This window comes from Tenrec ecaudatus, chromosome 4, assembly GCF_050624435.1.
Source record: "Tenrec ecaudatus isolate mTenEca1 chromosome 4, mTenEca1.hap1, whole genome shotgun sequence".
NCBI classification, from domain to species: domain Eukaryota; kingdom Metazoa; phylum Chordata; class Mammalia; order Afrosoricida; family Tenrecidae; genus Tenrec; species Tenrec ecaudatus.
In genome coordinates this window covers 166594686-166611559 of record NC_134533.1, presented here as the reverse complement: position 1 = coordinate 166611559, position 16874 = coordinate 166594686, and the positions used below count along the sequence as shown (strand labels likewise).

Genomic DNA, 16874 nt, shown 5'->3' with positions numbered 1-16874 from the left:
TATCACACATTCAAAGAAAAATATGAAAGGCATGCCTACATCAAACAAAATAATACCACTAGCAGTACCTTGACACACATGTACAAACAACACAACCACACAATACTGCATGTCAGGCTTCACCACTTTCTAATTGACATGATGCATATAAAACTCAACATAAAGAAAGCACTCAGGAAAAATATTTCTAAGTATGATTAAAGTGTCATCCAATTCAAAATTTTTCCTCGTGTAGACGGAAATCTTTCCACCCAAAATAGCACGCTGCTTTTGACTACGTGAAAACAAGTAAGTGAAAGCCTATTTAAGACATGCATTATTTATATCATTTGGCATTCTCTTTCCAAGAGTATTTTGAAAGAGGTTGGGTCTTAACTGTCAGGCCAAAGTGTCTAAAGGATTTGGGAAACAAATAACTTTTAATAATTCAATTTATTTCAGGTGTGTTTTTACTTTTAATTAAAAAACATTTCTTTCATCTTACATTTTAATCTTATAGTTGAAAGAGGTAGGCCCCACATTTGCTGGGCAGTCCCTCGTTTTATTAATCTTAGCATTCCTCAAGATGCAAGGTCCCTCGGCATTTGAGGAAATAAAGGACATGGGGCAACTGATCAGTTTTTCCCATCATCAAATTTATTAAATTCATATTATCTCATGAGTTGATAATATGACAAATTAGTGAGTAACTGTAGTAACCTACTTTCAATTTAGACTCCTGTTAACTTCTAATGGCAATTAATTTTCCAGTAATGGGAACATAGAATTATGAAATACAAAGCATTTAGAAGCCTGGAATAAATTATAAAAGTAGGAATTAGAAATCAAAGGTAAGATAAATACATCTCTTTCTATTCCTCTATTCTTTGGCTTAAAATGGACTACAGCTTTTTAGAGTTATCTTATTTTATTTAAATTACATTTAGTTAAATATTTTTAAGAGAATCACCACCTGGTATTTGAATATCTAATTTATTAAATAATCAGCTCAGGAAAATTCTACGCAATAGTTAAAGTTAAAAAGGAATCTCGTCAGTTGGATTAATTATCAGTGCCAAATGATATACAAACCAAATGATTTAACTTCTTTCTCAAATAGTTATCCATAGACGATGCTTCTAAACAGACTGTATTTCATACAACACAACTATAAAGTACCCAGCTAAATGCTCTAGTCAGCAACATATAATAGGAGTTATGGGGCAAATAATTACGGAAGCAAAACGTGGCTAAAATTAAACACGCAGAGAAAGAAAGGAACCAAAAGACATACTGTTTGTGTTATTCTCCACCCACTTATTGATGTAATTGGCCACGGCTATATTTTGACTGAAGTCCACATGATTGACTTCTGCCTTAAAATAGTTTTTCATCATTTGCAAAAACTCATCATTGACATGAAATCCATTTTGCACAAAGAGGGAATTGGCGATTTTCATCACATACTGCCTCTCTTCATCAGTTACCATGTTAGAAAACTCTTTCAAGAAAGAAAATTCTTCACCTGTCAGATAACAAAAGAACCCATCAGTGAACAAACTGGGTGAAAGGTCAAGGTGAACTGAAGGGCATTGCAGCATAGCCTACAATGGTTGTTTTAGAGAGATTAATAGGGCAGAAGCCCAAAAGGAAAGTGCAAGCTTATTCCCTACATTAACCTCAGGAGCCGCCAATATGTGTTCTCTTTCTAAAACTTCAAATGAACATTTTGCAGTTTACACATACCGACCCTTACTATTTTTATTTTTATCTTGATGGAATCTATAAGTAGAGAGCTTTTCCTTGTTGGGTTCTTTTAAAGTATTCAGGCTACTTTCATAAAAGTGTTATTTTATAATTTCCATAGTTTAAAAAATCACGATATTCCCTTAAAATTCAGTCTCACTAGATTCTTATTTTATGCTAATGCATTACAAGTCAAGTGATTAAAAGTCATTTTGGTTCTTAACTTTTTTGTTTTGGTTCTTAACTTTTTATGTTAACTCACCTGTATATTAAAGACATCAAAATTGCAATTCTATATTTTATCAAAATGATTACCAAGTAGTTTTTAGTTAGGAAATTTCCCTAATGAATATATTTTAATCATATTAAAGCATTTCAAAAATTACTTAATGACATTTGATCCAAGAGAATACAGCTGATTTTATAAAAAACTTTTTAATGATCTTCTTCATCAATCATGTTGCTTTTTCTTATTCATCTCAATAGTAATTCTTCAGTTGTGTGTGTGTTAATTGCTTAATATACGCCCCTTTCTCCAGACTAAAGACCCCCCCATGAGTTTAAGAAGCAGAGTTGCTCTGGTTTATCGAGTGGGGTTCCTTTCAACTGTTTAAAATCAAGTCATTTCCTTAGCTCTAGTCAGCCATCTGGGAGAAAGACTGGGTTTTCTACTCTCAGAAAGAGTTACAGACTCCTAAACTCACAGGGGATTCTCTGAGTTGGCATTGACTTGATGAATCCCGCAGGTGGGAATGCACTCTGAATCTGACTGGGAAAGCGCTGCCTTTCTCAAAGAAGCCACATAGTGATGAGGATGGAACAGAGCCTGCAGGAGTAAACCCTTTGGGCCCTTCATTTCCTGATAGAGTACGACTCTAAATGAGAAGACACAGCTGCAAACATCAAATAATTGTCACTTGTAATATAAGAAGTATGAAAGCAGGAAAATTAAAATTCATTAAAAATTAAATGGAATGCATCATGATTGATATTTAAGTATTAGTGAGTGAGCTGATGTACCGGTATTATTGGTCACTGTAAATCAGAATATTGCATGATTTTACTATGTTGGGAAAAACAATCAGGAGAAATGACATGGCATTCATTTTCAAATAGGATATTTAAAGATATATCTTGAAATGTCATGCTATATGTGATAGGGTTATATCAATCTGCCTTCAAGGAAATCTAATTCATACAACTATTATCCACCAATCACCAAAGCTAGTGATGAAAAGATAAAGAATTCTACCAACTTCTTCAGTCTGAAATGGATCAAACCTGTCATCAAGATGCATTGATAATCATTGGCATTTGGAATGCAAAAATGCAAAGAAGTAGGAACAGTAGCTGGAAAATTTGGTCTTGGTGATAGAAATGAAGTTGGAGATCACATAATAGAATTCTAAAAGACCAATGAATTCTTCATCACAGATACCTTTGTCACCAACACAAAATTCACTTGGACTTCTTCAGATAGAAAATACAGAAATCAAATTGACTACTTCTGTGGGAAGAGACCTTAAAGAAGCTCAGTATTAGCAGCTAAAACCAGGCTAGCGGCAACTGTGAAATAGACCATTAATTGCTCATATGTAAATTCAGGGTAAAATTTCAGAGAATTAAAAGATGTCTACCAAAGTCAAAATATAATCTAGAGTTTATCCCACCTAAATTTTGAGAATATCTCAAGAGCAGATGTGATGCATTAAACACTTATGACAGGTAGCTGATAGGCTGGGGGATGACATTTATGAAGAAAGCAAAAGGTTATTAAATAGACAGGAAGTAAAAGATAAAATTAGATGCCAAAAGAGACTCTGGAATTCTCTCTTAATTATAAAGTAACTGAAGCAAAGGGAAGTAATGATGAAGTTAAAGAACTGAGCAGAAACTTCCAAAGGGCTCCTCAAGGGGACAGTGAAATATTATAATGAAATGTGCAAAGACCTAGAATTAGAAAACCAAAATGAAGGAATATACTCAGCGTATCTTAGACTGAACAGACTAAAGAAAAAATTCAAGCCTCCAGTTGCAGTAGTGAAAGATTCTAAAAGCAAAATATTGAATGATGCAAGAAGCAACAAAAGGAGAGGGAAAGCATGCACAGAAGCACTGTAACTAACAGAACTATTCCACATCCCAGTATTTCAAGACGTAGCATATGAGCATGAACCAATAGTTCTGAAGGAAGAATGTCCAAGATGCACTGAAAGCATCAGCCAAAAACAAGGTTTCAGAAATTGTTGGAAAACCAATTTGAATGATTCAACAAGCTGATGAGCACCAGAAGCACCCAATCATCTGTCAGGATCTTTGGGGGACAGGTATTGAGCCAAAGAACTGGAAGAGATCCATATTTGCACCCATTCCAAAGAAAAGTAACCCAACAGAATGCTCAAATTATATAACAATATTATTGATATCACATGCAAGTAAATTTCTGCTGAAAACCACCGAATGACAGTTGCAGTACTACATTGACAAGGAGCTACCAGAAGTTCAGGCCAGATTCAGAAGAGGACTTGGTACAAGGGGTATTGTGGCTGATGTCAGATGGATCTTCACTGAAAGCAGAGAATCCCCGAAAGATGTTTACTTGACTTTCATTGATCAGGCTAAGTCACTGGACTGTGTGACCATAACAAACTATAGGTAGCCTGGAGAAGAATGGAGATTCCAGAACAGATCATTGTGCTCATTTGGAACCCAAACAAGAATCAAAAAGTTGGGGGAACAGAACAAGGGAATACTGTATGGTTTAAAATCAGGAAAGGTGTGTTTCAGTGTCATATCTCCACACCATAGGTATTCAATCTGTATACTGAGAAAATAATCAGAGAAGCTAGATTATATGATGAATGTGGCACCAGGATTGGGAGAAAACTTATTAACAACATGTGATATACAGATGGCACAACCTTGCTAGTGAGGAGGACTTGAAGCACTTGCTGATAAAGATAAGGATGGCAGCCTTCAGTGGGGGGGATTGTATCTCAATGTAAAGGGGCCAAAATGCTCACAATTGGACCACTAATTAACATCAGGATAAATAGATAAAAAATTTGAATTTGTTAAGGATTGCATCTTGCTTGGATCCACAATCAATGCCCATGGAAGCAGCAGTCAAGAGATAAACAATGGACTGTGTTAGGTAAATCTGATATACAGGAGCTCTTTAAAATATTAGAAAGCAAAGATGTCAGTTACTAAGTTACTAAGGTGTGCCTGACCTAAGTCATAGTATTTAGTTGGACGCTGAATCAAGAAGACTAAAAAAAAAATGCTATGTATTGGAACAATAGTGTTGGCAAAGAAAATGGAAAGTATCATGGACTGCCAAAGAACAAAAAGATCTCTCATGGAAGAAGTACAGCCAGAATGCTCCACAGAGGAAGGATGGTGAGACTTGGTCTCACAGAGATTGGACATGTTGTCAGGAAAGACCAGTACCTGGAACAGGACATCTTGCTTGATCAAGTGGAGAGGCAGTGAAAATAAGGAAAGACCTCAATGAAATGATGGACATGGTGGCTATACGAGTGGGTTCACACTGAAGAAAAATGGTGAGGATGGCGTAGAATCGGGTGTTGTTTTTTCTGTTGCACTTTGGGACCCTGGGAGTCAAAACTGACTTGATGACACCCAACAACAACAAGAGCCAGCCATGACTAGACTTTGAAATGGAGACCTTCTTTGGACTCCTAATCCCTTCTCCTAGCGCTCCCATTGCAAGGAGATTCTCTTCTCCCACGTGTCTGGCATCAGATAGCCACAAAACAGAGTTTAAAGTTGAAGCGAAATCATCTTGAGAAATCAAACCTCAAGGTACTTGCCATTTTTCAGACTGTCATATCCCATGGAATGACGGATTTCTTTCAGGGTAGACCCTTGGGCCCCAAGTTGCATCATTCCCATTGCAAGGGAAATGCTCAATGGAGAGAAGAGAATGTTTTCATCTTCCCCAGTGGCTCGAAGATGGTTGTACATATTCACTGACAAGTCAGCAATTGTTTCAGCAGGGAGAGTGGCCCCCAAAGCCATACTCTGCAGCACCAGCAGAGAGAAGAGTCCTAGGAGGGCCATGTTGGAATTGTTTTAAGCCTACAAAACAAATAATTCACAAATTATTGATCACCTCTGAAAAAATAAAATGAAAGATAAATGTCTAGATTATTTTCTTGGCAAAGCTGCAAAACAAATGAAAGGTTTTCAAATACATCACTTACCATTTCCATACGAAAGGATATATTAATCCTGTTTTTAAAAGTCAGTTAATAGTCAAATTAATGATAAATTCAGAAGATAATCCTAGACACTAGATAGTTATTGGATTAACAACATGATTATTGTTGAATTTTTATTGGATTAACAACATTGCTGGATTTTTATTGGATTAACAACATGAGTAGATACACATACAATAAGTAGAGTCATATTAGTTCAGGTTAACTTAACAGATTTTCACAACTTCGCCACACACATTTTGGTCATGGCATCTAACAAACTTACCAGCAGGTGTTTATGTAGCTCTGGTCTTCATTTATCCAGCCCAGGCTATAGAAATCAAGTTCAAGTTGACCCAGAAGAGGAACAGACTCAGCACATCATTGTGGGTGATCCCTCACAATTTGGTTCCTTAGGAGGCTGCTCTACCCTGAGACACCTGGGCACAAGGTACCTCCTGCCAGAGGTTAAAGGACAGCTGAATTCTGGCTACACTGTGACCCTTTCCTACTCTGGGTTATATTACCACCCCAGCAACAAACTGGAAATTACACAAATATTTCTAAATATCACACACATCTGACTTGAAATCGAATTGAATTTGGCTTTGTTTTCTCTTGGGAGAAGAAGGCAGTGTCGCTGCCCAGATACTTCTGAGTCATACTCCTTCCTCCCCGCATGCCAATATTGTGGAAGTCCTGTCTCTGCACAAACAGCCTGATTGGCAGACACTGGTTAAGGGCTCATCTTTTTCCTGTTTCCTTGCAGTTTGCCATTGAGGGACTGGGCCTGGAACACGGAGCTGCCTATTTAAACAATTAAGTTTGTTCTTCCTTTTTTTGTGATCCTTGAAATGAACAAAAAAAGTAACAATAACCCAAAACACTCATCATTAAAACCATTTGGAGAGTGATATTGAGCAAATGCATCTGGAAAATATATATTGCAATTGGGGATAGACAAAAGCAGTGCATATGCATTTAACTCAAGTGTAGTTCAATTCCAATGGGCTTTTGAGTCAGAAAGTCCCAATCAGGCCTGCCAGACTTGCACTATGAAATTCAGGAAACTGCAGAAATATCAGGGCCGGTTGTTTTGTTTGTTTTTTAACCTGAGATCTTCCAAGTTTTGTTGTTTTTATTGTTTTTGTAAAGAATTCTCCTTTAGTTTATGTGACTCTGGCTCAGTCTGTCACTATGTACCTTTGCATACAGAGGGTGAGGAGGCAAAGGACAGCTGCTAATGAGAGAGCAAGCAGCTCTATGGGGTGCCCAGCGTTGGGACAGCTGCCAGAAGTTGAACGCACAGCTGCCAGGAAAGTCTACTGTGCTGGCTGCTGTTGGGAGGTGGCTGCTGCTGTGTCATTGTCACTCCCTCATGTACCCCACAGACTTGTTGGAGCAGAGAACCCCAGGAAAAGGTGAACCCCTGAGGTATACGGTAGAGCTTTTTCTCTTTCTATCTCTCTCTCTCAGATTTGAAAGGGAACATAAGAGAGACTCAGTATTTAAAATTTACAAATCAGTTCTACGCCATCAAACTTAAAATTCAAGTCAGATTCAAAAGCCCATACGCTTACTTGCTGCATTATACTGTTAGCTGACATATCATCTGCTGTCTGTCCAACAAAAGCCCAAGCCTGAGCCTCATCGATTTCATTTAATGTCATTTAGTAGGAGTAAGATAAGCCTGTCTAGTCTTTTGAAGAGTTGCAGTCTCTGAAACCCCTAGGGCCAGTCTTAACCCATAGTACATGGTCAGGTTTATTCAGAATCAATCCAGTGGCAGTGCACTTGTTTTGTTTTGTTGTGTTTGTTTTTGAGTAGAAGACTAAGACATTAATTCACCATATGAGGAATCATGGCCTACCCAAAGAATGAACAGAAGAAGTACAGAGAGAGTGCTCCTTAGAAGGGAGGATAATAAGACTTTGTCTCGTGTACTCTTGGCATGCTGTGAGACAGTCATGTTACCATTCTCTGGAGAAACATAGCATGTTTGGTAAAGTAGAGTCATTGAAAAGGTAAAAAATCCTCAATGAGATGAACCCACATAATGGCTTTAAGAACCGGCTCACAGAGAGAAATAAGTCTGAGGATGAAGCAGGACTCGGCAGAGCACAGGGTTGTTAGGAATCTGCTCTGAATAGAGGTCACCCAATAATAGCAACATACAATAGATGTATCGATCAGTCAATAACACAACTAAATGGCTTCATTAGAAATCACTGCATTTGACATGAGTATTAAATCTCAAGCTAATAAAGGCATTCCCTGCATCTAAAACAAAAATTTCCTATTACCAATCAATAAACCTTCCAAAAGCAAAGGCTAAGTAAGATGTTATATAATCTTATTCCACTGTTATCATGTCAATTACAAATGCATTACACGATGAACCCATATATTGTGAATGAGAACGTCTCCATAGAGTTTTCCTGACTGGACCCTTTATAAAGGCTGATTACCAGACCCTTCTTCTGTGGGCTTCAATGACCAACCTGTAGGTTACAACTGATCACAAGCCATGTGGGCCACCCAGAGACCTATTGCGACCAGAGGAATTTCAATATTTATTTACAACTCATGTACCATTAGATAATAATCATAGCTAACATTTGTTGAGAAAATACACGGAATAGCTGCTATTTGGGGAGGCTTGCTTAACCTGTGCAAAAAAGTAGAAACTTTTAGTGATCCTAATTTATAAATGGTCTCAGTAAATGCAAGAACCAAGATTGTATCCCATGTTATCTTCATGGGGACGTCCCCGTTAATATAAACTGCCTCTCCAGTTAGTAAGTAAAGTAGGGAGGTTTGCAACTTGCAGATCAAATGCTTGGATGGACGTCTCAGGTGTGATGCCATTTGAGAAATGGGAACACTGATCTTCACTCTCTTCGATTATTAAAAAATTAAATGACGTAAATTTTTCCAAAGAAGAGGTTACAGAGGCAAAATGAGTTGTTTATCTTTCCTGATCAGCCATCTAATCCCCTGCCAATAGCCATTCATTCAGCCAAGACGGACTGAGAGTCTGTGAAGGTCCAACAGATGTATATAAGGGCCGGTCCTTGTCCTCAAAGAACTCAGATAATTATGCAAGAGCATATGATCTTTAATAGTAGCGGATAACTTTTTAAGGAAAGATATCCCTTTAAGAATCAAGAGAAGGGTAAATCCTCCCTTCAAAAATTGTATTTGCACGAATTTCAGGAATGTAAATTCATTAGTCAGGACAATGACTGGCATCAGACTAAGAACCCCTGTCCTAAGGAAGACGTACCGGATGAGGAGATAAGTACATTCCCTGATGGGCTGCAGGGTTACCTTCCCGAAGGAAGCCAGTCAAGCGTTATCTTTAAGACAGTTCTGTGTCATGGCACCCCCATGTGTGTCAGACTAACACTGTGTACCTTGGAGCGTCGATGGATTCTTTTGGATGAAGAGATTGCCATGCTTTTCTTCTCAGGCACCTCTGGGTGAATTCAAACCTCTGGGCAACTGAGCCTGTTAACTTACTGCACCACCCTTGGACTCCTAGGTATCACAACCATCAAAACCATGTGGGCATCCTTTTGGGCTTCTAGAGGACTCCTGAAGGGAGAACCGATTATGTGTGTAGGCGACAAATCTTTCCAGAGCGTTAAAAAGTAATCACTGATCACAAGTTATGCTAGAAAACTAGGGATCCGTGTGCCTGTGAATGAGTCTCTCGGTGATGCAGACAAGTGATGTGTTCAGCTGTACACTAAAAGGTCCTAGCCACCTGGACAGGCACCTTGGAAGAAACGCCTGGTGAGCTCTCAAAACTAAAACCAAACTCACTGTCATGGAGTCAATGCTGACTCATAGCGACCCGCTGTGGGTGTCCGAGAGTGTAACTGTTTACGGGTATAGACAGCTCAGTCTTTCTCCTGAGGAGCTATGGATGGTTTTGAACTGCTGACCATACGATCACAGCCCAATTGTAAGCACTACAGTCCCTTGGAAGAAAACCCCAGTGAACTACTTCCAAAATACCAGCCGCTGAAGCCCTGTGGAGCAGTTATACTCTGATACTCATGGGGTCCCCCGGAGGCAGAATCAACACAATGGAAACTGGTTTGGGCCTTGAGCTGCGACCAGTGGGAGCAGGCATGTCAGTGAAGATCTAGGGGATATCGCTCAGAAAGCACATGTACTTCTTAAGGCCCTCTGTTGAAGGCAACATTTCTAGTCTGCAAACAAAAGAGCTTTGGCTTGCCTGCTCTAGCCTTTCTGATTGCCCGCCTTCCTCCTACCCACCATCCACGCTGCCTCTGATGATTACCTGAATTCAAATTATTTTCAAGTAAATAAAATTCTAGCTCTGGCTTTATTTCCATTTTAATTGATAATATTCATTGCTACTTCTTCTTGGGATTTCCCGTCTCCAACTCCTTACAGCACTTCACATGCAAGGGGCTCCAAGGGACAAACCAAGCCCTGTCTCAGAAACCCACTCTTCTGACTTAGAGTGTCAAAACCTTTGGCTCCTCTCCATCTCTTTTCCCATCCCGTGTGACAAGCTATCATCGGAGATCTCAGTCTGCCTCTCCAGCATCTGTCCCTTCCATTACGCCATTCCCATTTCAATGGCAAAGCTGCCGTTCTCCATGTATTCTCGAAGGCCGTTGGTTCTTAGCCATTCTCTGAAGCCTGATTACTTCCCTCTCCAGTCCAATGCATAAGCAGCCTTCAGATGAATCATCTTGACCAAAATTTATGAATATGCTAAGAGCTGCCTAATGACTACCGAACTTACTGATTTTGAACATAACCCTCAGCACGTGTACTATGCTCTCTGCATGGATCCTGAGAGTCCAGCCAGAAGTCCCTTTGCAATACTGAGCCCAGTTTTCCCTGGTCTGTGGCTAGCTTTTGTAGTTCTCTTTTTGGAACCTCCTCAGCACATTTCTGTATGTTCAAATCCTACATATTCCTTAAGATTCAGCTCCACCTCCATCTCCCTCCATTTCTTTCCAATTCCTTGGAAATCCTAGCACAACTGTTCACTGCCTGAGCACATTCTCCTGCCACTTTCGATGACAGAGAATTCTGTGCACATATTGGGTCAGTCTGCTGCACAAGACCTATTTACAGTATTGAAAAGCAAGGGCGTTACTTTGAGGATTAAAGTGTGTGCCTGACCCAAGCCATGGGATTTTCAATTGCTTCGCACACATGTGAAATTTGGACATTTAATAAGGAAGACCAAAGAATTGATGCGTGTGACTTGGAAGTACCCTGGATGACTAAAAGGACCAACAGATCTATCTTGGAAGAAGTGTGGCCAGTGTGCTCCTTAGAGGCACGGATGACAAGACTGTGTCTCAGTTACTATGGACCTGTTTTCATAAGAGCCCAGGCCCTGGAGAAGGCATCATGGAAAGTGGACGGGCAGCAAAAGAGAGGAAGGTCCTTAATGAGATGCTTGATGTAGTGGCTACAACAATGGGCTGAAACACAGGAGCAATTGAGAGGATGGCACCGGGCCAGGTGGTGCTATTTTCTTTTGTGTGTAGGGTGTCTACGGCTCAGAACTGGCTTGATGGCCCCTAACAACATCTCTGTTGCTAGGCTTGCACAAACGGAAGTGCATGCATTTCTGTATACTTCAGAATAAGCAAACTAGGCACAAAGTACATTGCACATAGTAGGTGCCAAGGACATGTCTGCTGTATTAGTAGAGCTTGGGGTGTCAAAGCACATGATGCTACGTCAGAGAGGGCAGCAGGCGGTAGCTGCTGCATCTACATTTTTGAGGCTAATTTAATCTGAACTCACAGGTAGTAGCTCATTTCCACCTTTTATTTCCTTTGATAAAGTATTTCCTCATTGAGTCTGAAACCATCCTTCCAGCCTGACAAAGTAGCACTGTCACCACTGCTGGCACGATGCAATGGCTTGACAGGTGATGCATTCACAACCAAGTACACGACCTTGAAAAACCACAAGAGGTGGTGCCTAAATGTTACCGTATTCACATCACTCTACAGAATGGCAGGGCCCCATCATGAATCATAATCATCCACACATTCTGAAATGGGCGGTTCTCCCACGGCGTGTTACTTTACAGATTCATTCTTTTCAAGCTACTGAGCAGAACGCCTTTATGTGAAAACAGCCCGGTGCATGGTGCCAGAATAGGATCAGGTCGTGCTGTCATACTGGGAAAGGTAGACATGCCGGTGCTCTCCATACACTGCTATTAATTCTTAGATTTCTCCTTATTACAAGGGTGAAGATGAGTTTCGTGTGTGGAGGCATTTTTGTGTTCTTTGGGAAAACACTTGATTACAGCAGCTCTAGGAACGAAATCTTTTCTAATTGAGATATGAAGAATCACAAAATGAAACGACAACAAACAAAATGGAGGGTTATTTTTTCTTTTAACTTCCTTAATAGTTCATCTTATAAAGAACTTGATTATTCACAAATGCACCATATTGCTTTTTTGAAAGCCAATTTTTGAAATTTAAAGACATTGAAAACCTTTAGAACAGTGAGTTCGAGATGGTCCTTAGACGCTCTGAGAGGGAATCATCCCCTGAAAATAAACATTCCATGATAGAAGGTCCTTTCTCTAGAAAACTATGCTTTCAATGCGGTAAGCCACAGGAAATGACTAAGGAAAATGCACAATGCCAACATGATGTGAACATCCAGTCTGCTCATTCCCAGGCTTTTAAATAGAAGTGTCCAGTATTTCTTTCTTTCAAATGAAGTAATCAATACAGGACTATTAAATTTTTATTTTGTCAGCAAATTCATGGGAGACAAAAAATATCAAAGACGGTTCTTGCTACGAATAGAAAAAAATTAACATTTCAATATGAAATTGGGACAGATCTTTAAAGTGGGAACATTTGGATTTGTGGAAGATTGTCTTGGCCACAGCCCACCCCAAATTCGCCATGAAGTGGTGAAATTTTTCGTAGGGGCAGGCACTTGAGTGTTTGGGGACCATTGTCCCCATTTGGGTTAGCACAAAGGGCTCTGTGACATTTACAACAAGTTGCGTCTCCAGGTCTTTGTTTCCCAGATTCCTAAAGTCATAGAGTTAATTAAGCTAGATCAATGGCAAGGCAGCTAGGAAGTACGTTAACGAAGTTGACAGAGAAAGTGAGCCAAAATACCGTGCAAAACAACATGACTGGATCATTTAAAATTTCCCCTCAATCTGAAGATGTATGGAAGTTTTCTAACTACCCTCCTTCCACACCTCAAAGTTAACTTTTCTAAAATTGGGATGAATCTTAGCATTGATGTCACAAGAATTCTGCTGGAAAAAGGAGGAGATCTGGGAATTAGAGGCAGAACTGAAGTGTTCATGAGTTACTTCCTCCTGGGACATCAGGTCAGAAAAACTGGATGGGGCTCAGCTGCTTTACAAATGCATTAATCAAAAGGTGGGAACTGTGGAACTGAATCTCAAGTTGTTACAGAATCACTTGGACTTTCTGGACCTAGTTAGCCTAGAGAAACCTCCAAATTTATCATTCAAAAACCTGTAAACTACCAGCCGAAATGATCCCTTGTAGTGGATTTTTCAGTTAACAATAGTCAATAAGTATTGCTGTCTAAACTATAGCGTCTACAGGATGGGTGTGAAGTTATGGGGTAGTTTGTCTAAGACCCTCTCACAAGGAGGCATAATGGACTCTCAGGCAGTCCACGCCTAAGATGATGAAGGGAAACAAGGTGAGTGGCGACAGACAGACTGCTGACAATGCAAAGGAGGCAGCCAGTGTTACTGAACGGTAGATGGAAAACGGATCAAAGGGGACTGTTCTGCTGTGTGTCTCTTCCTCAAAATGTACACAAATAGTAAAAACAAGTAATTAGCTCGTCAACAGGCAGAGTACTAAGTGGTGAGACGTGCATGAGCGTGATCGACTGGCCAAGCACGAACGTTCAGTCCATCGTGTCCTCTTATTTGAGGGATATTTCTTAGCGCCGCCTCCCACAGATGGGTGTCTGCTGGCACTTCGTTCCTGACTCGCCCTCTCCTGGGACCGGACGGTCAAGGCAGCACTGAAAAGAAAACCACCGTGTCTGCCCAAGACAGCAGCAAGGGTGTTGACGGATGTCCATGTACGGTAAGGAACACAGCTCTTCATCGCTGGAGCACGGAGCAACAATTCAATGCCTTCTGTAGGACCCAAGAATAGAAGACATGTGTAAGTGGATCCAGCCACACAAGTAAATAAGTCTTTGTCATTGGGACACTGATGAAAGAAATGTCTGTTGGATCCCAAGCACTACAATTAAGGGCAAGAGAATTAGCCAACTCTCACAAAGTAAATAACAGTGTTTTCAAAGGGAGGAAAGTGAGCGACCCACACGTGCTTTCTAAAGGATTGTGGCTTGGGGGCTAGCCTGTCAAAAGCTTCCCAGGAACTTTCCAAACCAGCCGTGCTTGTGTCACCCCCGAATGTAATACACCGGAGCGTGTTGGAGGGTAAGGAGTGTCGGGGTGGACTCCTCGCACCACCAATGGCAAAGGCAGAAAACACTGCAGCATTTTTCAAAGGATTCAAGTTATGTTTTCAATCCAAGCCTTTTATGTATGACAAATGAAGCCAAAAGGATTCAGAAGAATGTTACAAAGGCTTCGAGTTAACCGTTTGGTAACCGAAGAAATAATAAGCAATGGTATGCATCATACACTTCTCACTTCTACTTTTTAAATCAAAGAATATACATTTTCCTTGTCTCCCCACCCCACCCCCCAAGGCTTTGAGATGTCTCTTAAAACCAAGGGTGTAAGAAGCAAGGAGATGAAATGTTTAATTCTGCAGTCACAATATCTATGAAATTCAAATACGAACTACAGTCCTTTCTCCCTCTCCTCCTTTTTGCCTATTTATCCCACTAAGGAGCGCTTGTGGTTTTGTGAGGTATGAGTTGGGTTGATAACTTCAAGGTCAGAAGTTCAAATCCACGAGCTGCTAAAGGAGAAAGATGGAGATTTCGGTTCAGTAAAGATTTCTCGCCTTGGAAACCTGCAGGGCATTTCTGTTCAGCTCTAGAAGAAAATAGCAGCAACTCAACGGCAGTGACAGTGCCCTCTCCAACTCTGCAGCCCTTGAACTTGCTCCATTAACTTTCAGTGTTCTAGTAAGATGCATATTGGCACTTTTTTTCCTGTTTTATTAAATGAAGCAAACAGGAAAGCTCATCATGTACCTCTCAAAATTAGCTTAGGGAAATGACTAGGCAAATCACAGGGGGGAAACCATGATAATAGTAGTCTATAAAGAATTAGTGTACAATTGATGTATGTGTATGTATGGATTGTGGTAAGAGTTGTATGAGTCCCTAATAAAATGTAAAAGAAGAAAAGAGAAAAAAATGATTAGGGCAAAGACTGTACAGATGTGCTTTATACAATTGATGTATGTATATGTATGAACTGTGAAAAGAATTGTATCAGCCCCAATAAATTGTTAAAAAAAAAAAGAATTAGTGTACAAAGAAAAATAATGGAATCTTTTATAATAGATTAAATAATTTATGGGTATTTTCAGTGAAAAACAACAAATTATCTAGAACACACCCTTCCAGGTTGTCCGACCAAATGGCTTTGGACTTTTCATCATTTTCTTATTAATTTGAGAATGTTCTATGTGGTCAAAAACTGATAGAAAAGTGTTCTAGTCAATAAAAACACAAACGGTATCTGGTAGAATGTAACAGATTATTACTTTGGATATAGGCCAGGTTTGTATTTTGGATTCTCTTTTGAATCGGTTGTAACATTTTACTGTTTTCCATTAACTAATGAGCTAAATAAAATTTTGGACAGATATTCATCCTATGTTTATTTGAGAGTTATGATTATAATGTTTAAAATGTTGTTTTATAATAGGTTTAGTAACTGAGTTTTAAGTTTTTAAAGTTATACATTTTCCTTTAAAACATGTTTATTTTCAGAAATAGGGAAGAGGTTGTACACTGGTGCATATGGGAGCTGGAGGTACAGGGAATCCAGGGTGGACAATACCTTCAGGATCAGGGGTGTGATGGGAAATACTGGGAGAGAAGAGGGTGAGTGGGTTGGAAAGGGGGAACTGATTACAATGATCTACATGTGACCTCTTCCCTGGGAGACGGATGGCAGAGAAGGGGGGGAAGGGAGACTCCGGATAGGGCAAAATAACAGTCTAAAAATTATCAAGGGCTCATAAGGGAGGAGGGAACGGGGAGGGAGGGGGAAAAAAAAGAGGACCAGATGCAAAGGGCTTAAGTGGAGAGCAAATGCTTTGAAAATGATTAGGGCAAAGAATGTACAGATGTGCTTTATACAATTGATGTATGTGTATGTATGGATTGTGATAAGAGTTGTATGAGCCCCTAATAAAATGTAAAAAAAAAAAAACCATGTTTATTTTCGAGGGATAATTCTCTGTCATAGCAACCCTATGTCAGAAGAGAATTGCCCCATGGGATTTCTGCCTCACATTTAGTGATATTGATTTTCACTCACACACACACACATCTATTTTGAGAACACTCAATGAATGGTGGTCTGGCACTACCATATACGACATAGTTTGATACCCGCCTTGCTTCATGATAGTATGCAGTCATCTGTTAGGAGTGGCTCTGCTGGTGTGAATGAACATCATTGGAAGGCATGCCTTATCATCAGCCTCTATTGACTGTGTAAATAGGGTCCAGTCATGTAAGAGTCACTCTACCATAATTTTCTTTTCGCAACAGTGTTTTGAATTCTATACCACTTACTAAATTAATGACACTATCAATGGATAGTGATCTATAGTGAGCAGTTTGAAACCAGCAGCCAACTTTGCAGGGGAGGGTGAGGTTTTCTACTCCTGTGAAGAACTGTAGGCTCAGGGACTCACAGGGGCACTTCTACCCTGCTCTACAGTG

At 39.8% G+C, this 16874-nt stretch overlaps 1 protein-coding gene across 2 annotated transcripts in view; it reads right to left on the bottom strand.

Annotated features, from left to right (window-relative positions):
* SERPINI1 (serpin family I member 1) overlaps window positions 1-16874 on the bottom strand; it is a 104409-nt gene that overhangs the window by 33425 nt on the left and 54110 nt on the right. For both annotated transcript variants that reach the window (XM_075547000.1, XM_075547002.1), the window contains exons 2-3: window positions 5562-5829; window positions 1274-1504 (exon numbers count right to left, since the gene is read on the bottom strand). In XM_075547000.1, the coding sequence (XP_075403115.1) occupies window positions 1274-1504; window positions 5562-5811 (481 nt within the window). In that variant the 5' untranslated portion in view covers window positions 5812-5829. The remainder of the gene's footprint in view (window positions 1-1273; window positions 1505-5561; window positions 5830-16874) is intronic.